Source organism: Schistocerca cancellata, chromosome 1, assembly GCF_023864275.1.
Source record: "Schistocerca cancellata isolate TAMUIC-IGC-003103 chromosome 1, iqSchCanc2.1, whole genome shotgun sequence".
In the NCBI taxonomy this organism is placed as follows: domain Eukaryota; kingdom Metazoa; phylum Arthropoda; class Insecta; order Orthoptera; family Acrididae; genus Schistocerca; species Schistocerca cancellata.
Genome location: NC_064626.1, coordinates 1,188,681,487 through 1,188,694,560, shown reverse-complemented (window position 1 = coordinate 1,188,694,560; position 13,074 = coordinate 1,188,681,487). Strand labels below are relative to the sequence as shown.

Here is a 13,074-nt window from a genome sequence, read left to right as displayed (position 1 = left end):
ATTTTCGTCTCCCTTCACTACCTGAATAATTTCTTTTATCTCATCATATATTTCATCAATGTCTTCATCATCTGCAGAGCTAGTTGGCATACAAACTTGTACTACTGTAGTAGGTGTGGGCTTCGTGTCTATCTTGGCCACAATAATGCGTTCACTATGCTGTTTGTAGTAGCTTACCAGCACTCCTATTTTTTTATTCATTATTAAACCTACTCCTGCATTACCCCTATTTGATTTTGTATTTATAAGCCTGTACTGACTTCACCAAAAGTCTTGTTCCTCCTGCCACCGAACTTCACTAATTCCCACTATATCGAACTTTAACCTATCCATTTCCCTTTTTTAATTTTCTAATCTACCTGCCCGATTAAGGGATCTGACATTCCATGCTCCAATCCGTAGAATGCCAGTTTTCTTTCTCCTGATAACGACGTCCTCCTGAGTAGTCCCCGCCCGGAGATCTGAATGGAGGACTATTTTACCTCCGGAATATTTTACCCAAGAGGACGCCATCATCATTTAATCATACAGTGAAGCTGCATGCCCTCAGGAAAAATTACGGCTGTAGTTTCCCCTTGCTTTCAGCCGTACTGTATAATATTCCAAAAGTGGACCAATATGCTATTAAGAAGGTGGTCACAATGTTTTGTCTGATCAATGTAACCTAAAAAGAAAAGACTGAAAATTTACATTACAGGGTAGCTAAAACCTGACTAAGAATGCAGTAGACACACAATAAGTTACAAAAGCACTGAAAAGAACAAATGTCAATAACGAGAAATGAAGAAGGTCGATTATTTTAAGCCCACATTGATGAAGATTATGTCACATACTGAATAGTGTGTTTCACAGGAGATTCCAAATCGCAGCTACAAACAAGCATCACAGTATCCTGTTGTATGTATTGTATGGTATCGGAAGCTGTTAGTAGAAGCAGTTTATGAGTACCCATTAATTCTAATAGCAGCTTTTGCAGTTGAAAGGAACTATGTAATATTGTCACAGACTGTGGTAAATTACTCTGGTATTTGGCAACCAAGAAAAGTAGGAAAGGATTATAGGAATAGCATAGCCTCTTTTCTGGACCTGTGTAAAGAAACCACAACCTGCTTGGTGTACATCACAAAGGTCTTCCAATGACAGAGTTATGAATGGCACGATAACCCTCCACAGACATCTCTATGGTAGACTTTCTGGCAAAGATGGCGGACAATGGCTGTTGTTTTGGAGGTCACTGGTGGAAAAACAGAAAGTATTGGAGAAGCTAATAAGTGCTCAAATGAACTTGATTTGTCTGCAAGGAAAGGCTGAGATGTATAGTATACAGAAGGGAAAGAAGATGACAGTTCATTTACAATAACATTTAGCCCGAGTGAACAAGAGTGATTCAGGCTCCATACAGATTGCAGAGGAAGTAAAACGTAATGATACATCACATTGACACAAGTATGGCACTTTGTGTGGCTCAAAGTTTCAAATTCTTCAAAAACTTGTCACAGGACCGTATGAAAATCTTTGAACTAGAGGTGGTACACAAATTCAATGGTACATGACAGACAGAAAGTGAATGTTGGACCAAGATTCTTAACTGGAATTCTGAGTCTTATGCAGAATGCTCTACTAGCAATTTCAATACATATACGCCTCAACTCAATACTTCTCCTAACATTCCACATACAACTGTTTGTTATTCCACACAATACTAGAATTTCTAACAACAAGGGCAATGAGTTTTGTAATACTTAAAAGAGACAGATCCCAGTAGGAATCGTAGCTCAATATACAGGCTTTGTAATTTTGAAAGTGCTGGGTTTAATTTAGAAAATTTCTACTTTTATCAGAACAGTTCTGAAACAGTAAAAGGGAGTACTATAGAATATAAGCAATTTCTGAAAAATAAGTTGTCAAGACATGACCCTGTAGACACACTGGATTGATTGGAAGTACTCATTGCTGCAATTAAGATGGAAGAGGGGGCAGGGTGGGGGGAAGGGGAAGGAGAGAAAGAGAGAGAGAGAGAGAGAGAGAGAGAGAAAGTGGAGGCAGGGGGCCATTGGATTAGGCTAGGTTTAAAAAAAAAGAGAATGAACTACTAAAATTGTTCACGTATCATGAAGTAAATTTTCAGTCTTTTCTTTTTAGGTTACATTGATCAGACACAACATTGTGACCACCTTCTTAATAGCATATTGGTCCACTTTTGGAATATTATACAGTACGGCTGAAATGAAGGGGAAACTACGGCCGTAATTTTTCCCGAGGGCATACAGCTTTACCATATGATTAAATGATGATGGTGTCCTCTTGGGTAAAATATTCTGGAGGTAAGATAAATAAAATATTATAGAGCAACAATTTTGTTGGAGATGGCTTTTTAGGTTACATTGATCAGACAAAACATTGTGACCACCTTCTTAATAGCATATTGGTCCACTTTTGGAATATTATACAGCAACAATTTTGTTGGAGATAGATTCAATACTTTCTTGGCAGGTTTCTGGAGGTGTATGGTACCAGACGTCTACACAGTTCCCATAAATTACAGGCAGCTGGTGCCCAATAGCATACCAGATGTGTTCCATCAGGTTCAGATCAGGTGAATTTGGTAGCCAAGTCATCAATTTGAGCTCACTATCATGCTCTTCAAAACACTGTAACCTCACTATGGCCTTGTGACATGAACATTATTCTGCTTGAAGATGCCATCACCATTGGGAAAGACAATGAGCATGAAGGGATATAGGTGGTCCACAGTATTTTACACATAGTCCACAGCTGTCACCATGCCTTTGGTTACTGCCACAGGCTCCACGGAAGCCCAAGTGAATGTTCCCCTTAGTATAATACCGCCCTTTCCAGTCTGCGTCTGTGGTATGGTGCACTTTTTGAGCAATCATTTGACATGATGATGGCATAACCAGACAAGATGTAACAAGAAATGTGATTCATCTGTTCATCTGCCCAGGTAACATGTTTGCATTGATCCACAGGCCAATATCAATGAGCCCATGCCCATCTGCTACATAGCCACACTTTCAGCAATGTGCATGGTATGCTATGCTCCGAAAAATTTGCATGTGCACCATCATTGTTCTCTGTTGTCAGATTTGTCACAGATCACCATCTATCCTGCTATACAGAACAGATAAGCCTCCAACATATATATTCTGTGAAGAGGCATGAACACCCATCACTGCCCACCTGTTTGTGGTTTCAGCACCCTTCAACAACTATCCTTAGATGCTCCAATTGTAATACCTGATCAGCCAACAAGCATTGCCATCTCTGTTTTGGGGTTGGATAACCATGACTGTTATATTAATTGGAACATACCTACCCAAATCACTTCTGATTAATTTTTAGAGGTATTTTGTTTGTTTCAGTTGATTATCTGTTTGTAAACTTTTCCTGCACCTCCTAAGCCCTCGCTGATTTATATCCCCCTTTCGTTATGTATATTTACTGTTACGTTTACCATGTAAGGTATTATTTTATAGTTTCATGACATGCTTCAGTTAATCTGTTGTTCTCAAATTTTCAGTACACAACTTGTGAATGCCGCTGTCTAATTGTTTGCGAAATGTGTAACAGCTTATACCTCTGTTCGGACACCATTGAGTTCCTGCTGGACAAAGTGATATTGTTATCTAGAGAGACAGTTACTGCTTGTGAAGCAGACCTAGACGAGTATGTTGATGGGGTCTTAGTTCGGGAAGCAGACCTGAATTTTTATATGTTTTATTTGTTAGAAACTCTCATTGTAAAGTACTTGAAACTGGTCAAAGTTATGAAGCAATCATCACACAAGTTAAAAGAAAAACCAAAACCAACTATGAGAAATATATTAGAACTATGGAGAAACAAATTTTGTGATAAATCTGCTACCGAAAATACAAACTGTGAAGAGGAAGATGAGCATTTATCAAGAATAAATGTGTGGAGTTCATCATTAGAACAATGCCTCATCAAATTTTCAGAATCTAATCCAAAGTTGACTTTTGCTGTCTGGACATCTTTTGAGAAACTGAAGGAAAATATTCACATGTAAGTCTATATCTCCTTTTAAGCACTTGTTTATCTCCTTACATTGTAATTTAGTTGTATCCTTTATTTAGACACTCCATGAAGCTAAAATTCATGAGAACTGTTCTGAAATAAGTATCTTCATCATGCCATCTGTCAGTTGCTGTGGTAAGTGAATGTGGTGCAATGTAGCTTTGCATCCTGTGTAGCCATGGATTTGGCTGTATTCTGACAATTAAAGACAGTAATGGTTGAGACTAATTCAGTATGATCAGATTGTCTGAGTTAATGGATACTTAAGAGCAACTGAGTTATGCAGCTTGCCAGTAGTGTGCAGCATATCTTTTCATCCTGATGGCACTGGAATCTCGAGTCAAATCATTGGGAAGGTAACCTGGCCTCTCAATTATCACCCACAACTCATGAATATTTGCTGAAGTTATTTTTAAGGTCCACACATCTCACTTAATAGTGCTCTTATTGTGTTCAGCTTTAATGACCGTATTTTGCTAGAACCTGTCTCTCTACGAGTGGAATAAATGTGTGTTGGTATTTGCAGACACAGACAGATGTATTGGCTTGCCCTCGTGATACAATAATGAACAAAATTCTCTCGGGGAGGGGGAAACCAGTCAAACATTTGATGGCTGCCATGGGTATTAAATTGTAGTAAAAGTTTCAGGTTTATAAGCAAGCTAATATCTCATAAGTCTCATGAAAGCAGGAGCTTGTATTTCCAAACTGATTAGGTCAGTTGTCAATTGTGTAAAAGTCGTGATTCAAATAATAAGTCCATATATTTTTTAAAATTGGGCATTCAAATCATTGTAGCTCTGTAATCTGCATTACAGCATGTAGCTTGCACAATGTGGTCCAATGAAATGTTTTGGAACATGCAAATGGCCTCCAAGTAGTCGAACATAACCATTCCCAGTTAATGATCAGTTCAGTTGGACCAGAGGACCCAACCCATTCCATTTAAGTACAGCCCACACCATTCTGGAGCCACTACCAGCTTACACAGTGCCTTGATGACAACTTGGCTCCTTGGCTTCTTGGCATCTGTGCCACAATCAAATCCCACCATCGCTCTTACCAACTGAAATTGAGACTTATCTGGCTGGGCCATGGTTTTCCAATCATCTAGGGTCCAACTGATATGGTTACAAGTCCAGGAGAGGCACTGCATGCTATGTCATGCTATTAGTGAAGGCACTCACAGTGGTTGCCTGCTGCTAAATCCCATTATTCATTGTACATTCCACATTGATTTCTGCGTTTTTTTCATGTGGTGTTGCTTGTCTGTCATCACTGGCAAATCTATGTAATCCATGGTCAAAAATAGTGGCTGAAATTTGGTATTCTCGGCATCCTCTTGACTCTGAGGATCTTGGAATATTGGGTTTCCTAATGGTTTCCAGAATGGAATGTTCTATGCATCTGGCTCCAACTACCATTCCACATTCAAAGTCTGTTAATTCCTGTCATGAGGCCATAATCGTATCGGAAACCTTTTCACATGTATCAGCTGAGTACAAATGATAGCTCCACCAGTGCTCTGCCCTTTTATACCTCGTGCGTGCAATACTATCGCCATCCGTATATGTGCTAACCCATGACTTTTATAAAAATGAAAATAATAATTTTTTTTACAATATAATGTAATTGGATAGATAAAAAATCTATTCATCAAGTGGCGGCAGGAGAACACACACATAAAAAAAGGTTTTAAGTACGCAAGCTTTTGGAGCTGTAGGCTCCTCCTTCTGGCAGAAGGGTTGAAGGGTAAGTAAGAGGGATGAAGGAATAGGACTGGAGAGATTTAGAAAAAAGAGTTAGAGCTCAGAAAAGTCACCCAGAACCCCAGATCAGGAAAGGCTCTTTCCTTCTCATACCGTCTGATAAGTCTCCCCTGATCCAGGTTTAGGATGACTTTTCTGAACTCTAACATTTTTCGTAAATCTCTCCAGTCCTATTCCTTCACCCCTCTTCCTTCCCCTTGAACCTTGTGCTGGAAGGAGGAGCCACTGGCACCAAAAGCTTACATACTCCGAAAGCTTGCATATGTAAAATTTGGTATTTTTTTATGTGTGTTCTCCAGCCACTGCTTGCTGATCAGATTTTTTATCTATCCAATTACATTATCCTATGACTTTTGTCACTTCAGTGTATAGCAATAATAAAAAAGCCACATAGGCATGACTTATCTCCATGGTTGTGGGTAAATAAATGAAAAGATGGAACAAACAGTAACATTAATGAAGTATGCAGGCAAACAATGTGTAATAGGAAAAATTATTACTGAAAGAAATATACAGTAGCATAAGGAAATTCCAAACATTTTAGATAAATGTCTCATAAAAGTTGATGTTTAAGCAAAAAGCAGAGCAACAAATTTTTTAGGATTAAATTACTTCTAAAGGAAGCCTGTATTTTGAAAGGAGTAACACAAGTAAACTCAAAACACAGTAGACAGATGGCTGATAAGGTGGTCACACATTAAAGCAGATCATATTTTTTTAGTGAAGCATGCTGTGTCACAGGAAAACTTAATACTGAACCTAATTGTGCATACACTATAAAGATAATTCAATTTTTTTTCATTTGACTACCTAAAAGTTAACTGCAGATGATACTGTATGACATGTGGCAAACATGGAGTGAGATTGCTTGAATTACTAAGGAACTGTTTGTTGTAGTGTTAGATTAGATTAGATTAATTATTCATTCCATAGACCCATAAAAGAGGGAATCCTCCTGGGTGTAGAACATGTCAGATAAACACATTACAAAAATGTAATTAGAAAAACTTGAGTTTCATTAATTTTATTTATCCTCAGTCAATGAACAGTAAAATTATGTACATGAATTAAATTTAAACTTCTGATATTTACAGGTTTAATATTTACATCTGTTTTCATTAAATGCATCATTCAAATATTTGCTAGTTTCTTGGCTATTTGTGTGTTACTTATTGTAATCGTGAATAGTGTCCTTCTGCTGTTTGCATGACATTAAAATTGATTAACTCACTGGTTATGGATGAGCAGTTGGAATAAATGTGTTCACTTTTTTAGAATATGGTTTTTTTTTCTTTTTTTTTTTCTTTTTTTCTTTTTTTCCCCCACATATGTTCAGTACTGGTGGTCAGTTTCAAAGTAGTGCTTACTTGAGTCTATAGACTTCTGAATTTGTTCTTTGTATTGCTCAAAATATTTCCACATATAGGTATCTACAAGGCAGTGCTGTAATTCCGCTGTTTTTGCCTTTTGGTGAAGTGTGACAATATGTGTGTAATAAACTGCTCATCCGTTGCCACTTTGTTGATCAGTATTCATGAAATGTTACACTATGTGGTCACAGGCTGAGGGAAAGAAAAGTCAGACAATGATACTTTGTAGCATATATTTTTCAAGATGAGGTGAGCAGCCTCATTTTTTGTGTGAATTAACATACAAGAATATTATTTACTTCCTTATTGTAGAAATTACCTCTCAAATAACCTATTTTACTGAATTATTTTTATAGCTTTCATAAGTATAAAATTTAAGGTGTGCTTATCAAAACCTGAGACAATAATAGGAGAAATCATGTGTGACATTATTAATTAATGGAATAGTGGAAGTAAGACTGATCTTACTAGGGTGTTATTTTCTGTTTCAGGAAAATGGAAGACATTTGATTTTGAATTTCTGAGGAACAACTGGTTGCAATATATGTTGCTACCAGAACTGACTCATCCAAAATATTGTGCCAGTCTGTCACCTATCCTTTCAACTTGTGTTAAACCAACAGAGACATCAACTCGTCTGAGCCAGTTGTTAGAAGGAATTTAATAAACTATACTATTGTATTACATTTTGTGTTTATCCTTCACTGAAGTACCATGAGTATTGTACATGACCCACAATGCTCTCTGTTGATTTTTTAAAATAAAGTGTAAAATTCAAGCTACACGAGGTAAAGGAAAGAATGTATGAAGAGCTGTGATGTAGTTAAAAGACTGGTCAAAGGGTACTAGATTTGGTAGTTAGTGAATGAAAATGAAACTAGTGGAAGCTGTAAGTTATTTAAAATGTGAATACTGAAATTAAAATGATGTGCTTTTTCATATTTATTGTTAATAACTCTGCAAGAGTACAATTAGTGCCAAAGATATTTGGATAAGGGAAAGTGCATACATCACAAATGAGTACTGGGTGTGCTATTTTTTTATATATTATGCTAATCAGTTAAAGTTGATCATGTGACATAGAAGGAATTTTGAATTGCAAGAGGTGCTATTTACACCATGCATTACATAGGAAAAAACCTAAGTCTGCAAACAAACCAATTTGGAGGTTCCTGTGTTAATTTTGTAATTGGAAGATGGGAACATACAAAATTTGGAACGATATACTGAGTGATACAAAGCCATTTAAGAATATATTTGACATATTTTTATCATTTCATTTTTTTAAAATTCATATTGTTATGTTTAGTGCATTATGTTAAGCAGTTTTTGCTTTGTTCACACACATTTTTCACATGTTCATGTGATATGAAACCTTTCATTTTATGCACAATGAAAGTTAATTTGCTTATGTAGCAGTTCATTCATGTATAAAGAAATAGATTGGTTCTTTTATTGCTATGCAGTGCAAAGAATGGTTTGATAAACATTAAAGAGGCTATACCAGCTTAAACTCTAACTTTAAATAGCTCAAATGCTGGCATAGGAATCTCAGTGTAAAGGATATTAATATGATGATCTTTAATGGTGATAAACAAACAGTAAAGGTAACAGTCGATACATGGTTGCGGTATTGAGCATTCAGCAGTCCAAAAACATGATTGAACTCCTGGTTAAGCATTTGAACAATGTCTTTCCATAGAGCTAACAGCCTAAAACAGATTCTGTCTGAAAGTCAAGCTATGAGTTCAGTCTGTTGTGTATGCTTATTGACACCTAAATGCTTCAACATACAGTAATTGGTTACAATTTTTTTTTTAATGGTTAAGTGTGTGCAGCTTTTATGAAGTTTACAGCAAAAATATGGTGTCATTGTAACACTGCTATTGAAATGTTTTGTGTGTGTTTATGAGTTGTGAAATTAAGAAAACATGATTATGAAAAGCGTTATGGAATGTTATATATTTCTTTTTTTCAGATTTTCTGTTCTAAATTATAGCATGAATGTTATAACTGTAATCATGTTCATTAATAGCCAGATATGTTCTGTATCACATTATGCTAAAAATATTTGCACAAATTGAAAGAAGAAATTAATATTGTTGTGATAAATATTTATGAATTAGCATTGGTAAAATTGAGTTTTTGTGTTAAAGATAGCTGCGTGGTAGTAAGAACTTTCTCTGTATGTATTATTGTCGGTGAACTCAGGTTGTGAAGTATATTTACCTATTATGTTCTCTTTTGAAAGAATAAAAGTTTTTATGAACAAAGAAGCAAATCTGTTTCTGGTTTCAGAGCTACTTCCTTTAAAATGTATTGACAAACTCATTATTCTACCATTTGATTATAGTGTAATTAATAGAATTTAATGGGGTGGTGTTTATCATCTGTAGAATTTGATATAACACATGTCCACCATTGATCACACTGAATAGCGAGCTGCTCTGCCTGAACTGACTTGTATTCCATCAGCTATTTTTGGGAATAAATTGAGCACCTGCAACTTTGATAAAAATGCATCTGTTGGCATAGAAGGAAAGTTTTTTTTTAAAGAAGGTACATTTGATAATATATTATCATCAGGCATACAGAAAACACTGTAAAATATTGTAAGAATGCTGAAATCCATGAAAAGGTTAGAAATGGGCCTTCTTATAAAAATCAGGACATCTTAAAGATCACTATGCTTTGGATAATATCTGACCGCAATGATATTTCACAGTGTGCTAAATCACAGTAAAGGTGTTGTGATATGAAAGGACTTTGATGCATGTTGAACCAGGCAGATGGAAACATGAATGGCAGTCAATGACAAAAATCACCAGGACATTGCCCTTGTGATCTCAACTTGCACTTTTCTCAAATGATATCCTATGAACCATGTATAAAGGGCAACAGGCAGATTTCATATTAATAGATTTCTGGAAAGCATTTCTCTCAGTTCTATTCTACAAACTGTTAGTGAAGTTCTGAACATATGGAATAGGCTCTCAGATATATGAGCGGCTTGTGACGTTCGCCTATTTTGTTTCTTCATTGATAGTGCTCAGTGTCGACGTATTGTATTGTTATACTGGCTGAAAAAATGGGGGGGGGGGGGGTGGAAGTTCAACACTGGCTACTGGAAATGATGTAGCTGACAGTTGCATTTCATTGTTCTTTACTTTCACTGTTCACAACCCCCCAGTATTACACAGTTATATGGCCAGTTCACTATTGGTAAATGTTAAGCCTCATTAATAGGTTGCAGGCAAACATCAGCATACTGCTACAAGAGTATGCCACTGAACTTAACCACACAGTTCACAGTTCATACAGAATAATAAGGTATGTGTGACACTATTTCTCAAATAAACTGAACAACACTGTCATTGTTTTGACCCACGGCCTATTTGTAATACGATGCGCTGCTGTTACTTGAAACAGTACATAATTTCCCTCTGAAAATAGGCCATGTAGAGAACAAAAATCCATCCTTTCTTCATCCTCACAGCAATAGGCATGAAAGTATACATTGTTCAATGTTTAATTTACAGAAATTACTATTAAAACATAACTCATTCATTTAACTGAATACATCAAAAAATTCCTCCTTTTTAAAAGTACCTTCTGTCAAAAAGGTTAGGCTGAATTATTTGTTTAAGTAATGAAATTAACATATATAGTTATACAAACAATACTTTTGACAAGCCTGGTAATTATTTTGGAGTTAATTAAGGGTTGGCTTTACTAATACGTTTTTGAATAGAGCCAAATAAATACTTTAAGAATCACTGCAGTTCTTCTTCCAAATGTTTATAATTAGTACAGAATTTAATATTTGTTTATAAGTCATCAATAGAATCTAAGTCACAAAACAATTACTGATTTCACACTAAACAAAGGTATTAACTAGGAATGGTCAAAATAAATTAGGAAATTAATTACATACACAGAACTAAGCACAAAATTAGACCTGGAGCTGTAATTCTTAAGACTGAGGGCCAACCTTTCTCTTTTATGAAAATGCAGATTATACTCATGTATGTTAACGATAATTAGTCGAAAATGAATTTAAGGAGGCAGATGGCAAAACAAGCGAGGAAGTAAAGAGATCCCAGCTTGCTTTGTCACAGGCTCAAAGACTTTTTAAGAAATGGGATGCAACACATTGTCCTGGACAGAATTTTCACCTGGTGTGATGACTGGCTACTTGCCCTAAGTGTGGAAATATGTAATATAATGCAAATGAATAGAAAAAAACAATCCTGTAATATTTGAATATTGTAACAGTAATGCGTTGCTTGCCACAGTCACAGTGATTAAATATCAAGGTGATGTTCGAATACATTAACAGTGATGTGTTGCTTGACACAGTCACAGAGATTAAATACGTGTCTAGGCATAACGTTGCAAAACAATATGAAGTGGAACAAGTAGGTAAGATCAGTTGGTAAGGTGAATGATGGCTTCAGATTATTGGAAGAATTTCAGCTCATCTATAAAAGATACCACATTCAGTATTGCTGTGCAACTCATTCTTGAGTACCGCTCTGATATTTGAGATCTGCAACAGGTAGGATTAAAGAAGATATTGAAAGAGTTCTGTGCTGTGCTTCTATATTTTTTTACTGGTGGCTTTGATCGAAATGTAAGTGTTACAGAAATGCTCTGTGAACTCAAATGGGAATCCATGGAGGGAAGAAGACATTCTTTACATGAAATCCTATTGAGAAAGTTTAGAGAACTGTCATTTGCAAGAGGCTGCAAATCAGTTCTAGTGCCACCAACATATATCTTGCATAAAGGCCATGGAGACAAGATAAGAGGAAAGAGGGCTCATAAAGAAGCATATAAATAACTCTTTTTTTTTCTCTCCTTCCATTTTTGATTAGACAAGCAAAGGGAATTACTAGAACTGATGCAAGATACCCTCTGCCATGCACTGTATGGTACCTTGTGGAGTGTTTATGTACATGTAGAATCTACACCTGTGTCAGTACAATGTAAAACACTATGATATACATTGCAGTGGGTATCTCCTATCGTAACATGTATGAGGATTTCTTCCCTTTCCATCTTCATACAGAGCTTGGGAAGAACGACAGCTTAAATGCTTCTATGCTCATGGTAATTAGTCTAATTTTATCTTTGTGATCATATGGGAATGATACATTGTGGTCTGTAGTATATTCCTAGAATTCCTCACTTACCCCTGTTTCTTGAAATATCGTAAATAGGCTTTTGCTGCACAGTTGTCTATTTTCAAGCATCTGCCACTTCAGGTTTTGCAGCACGTTTGAGATGCACTCCGACAAACCAAACAAACCTGTGACTATTTGTACTGCCTGTCTTTGTATAGGGTATGCATCCTCTGTTCTTCTATTTCCTATGGGTCACACTTGAGCTTTTGCAGGCAACTGCATTTATCCATTATCCTGCCAACAAAGTGAAGTCTGCCAAGTGGTTTACATATGATTCAGTATATGTGATCAATTCACTTCATACCCTTCAGATATTGTTACAACCAGGTATTTGTATGACTTGATTGATTGTTATTGTGACTCACTGATATTTCAGTAATAGGATACCACATTTACACATTTTCTGAAAAGCACTCTCTTAGTCACAATTTAAAGTATCTTGACAATCTCTGCACCACTTTAAAATCTTATTAATATATGGCTGGATATTTGTGCAGTGTTTTTCATTTAGTACTTCATTAAAGATAACTACATCATCTGCAAAAAGTCTGAGGTTACTATTCACAATATGCTAAATGCGATGTACTGGAGATAAGCAAGCTGCATCGAAATCTGCACATGAAGCATGGAATGCATTTGAACTATGAAGAGAAAAGGTTTGTTTGTGATCATTTTAATGAAGTAATTAAAGAA

At 36.1% G+C, this 13,074-nt stretch overlaps 1 protein-coding gene across 1 annotated transcript in view; it reads left to right on the top strand.

Annotated features, from left to right (window-relative positions):
* Positions 1 to 9,399, top strand: part of LOC126094400 (uncharacterized) — a 157,721-nt gene extending 148,322 nt beyond the window's left edge. Inside the window, exons 5-6 of the mRNA XM_049908793.1 lie at positions 3,542 to 4,044; positions 7,687 to 9,399. Of these exons, the coding sequence (XP_049764750.1) occupies positions 3,542 to 4,044; positions 7,687 to 7,705 (522 nt within the window). The 3' untranslated portion in view covers positions 7,706 to 9,399. The remainder of the gene's footprint in view (positions 1 to 3,541; positions 4,045 to 7,686) is intronic.
* The last annotated feature ends 3,675 nt before the right edge of the window (positions 9,400 to 13,074 follow it).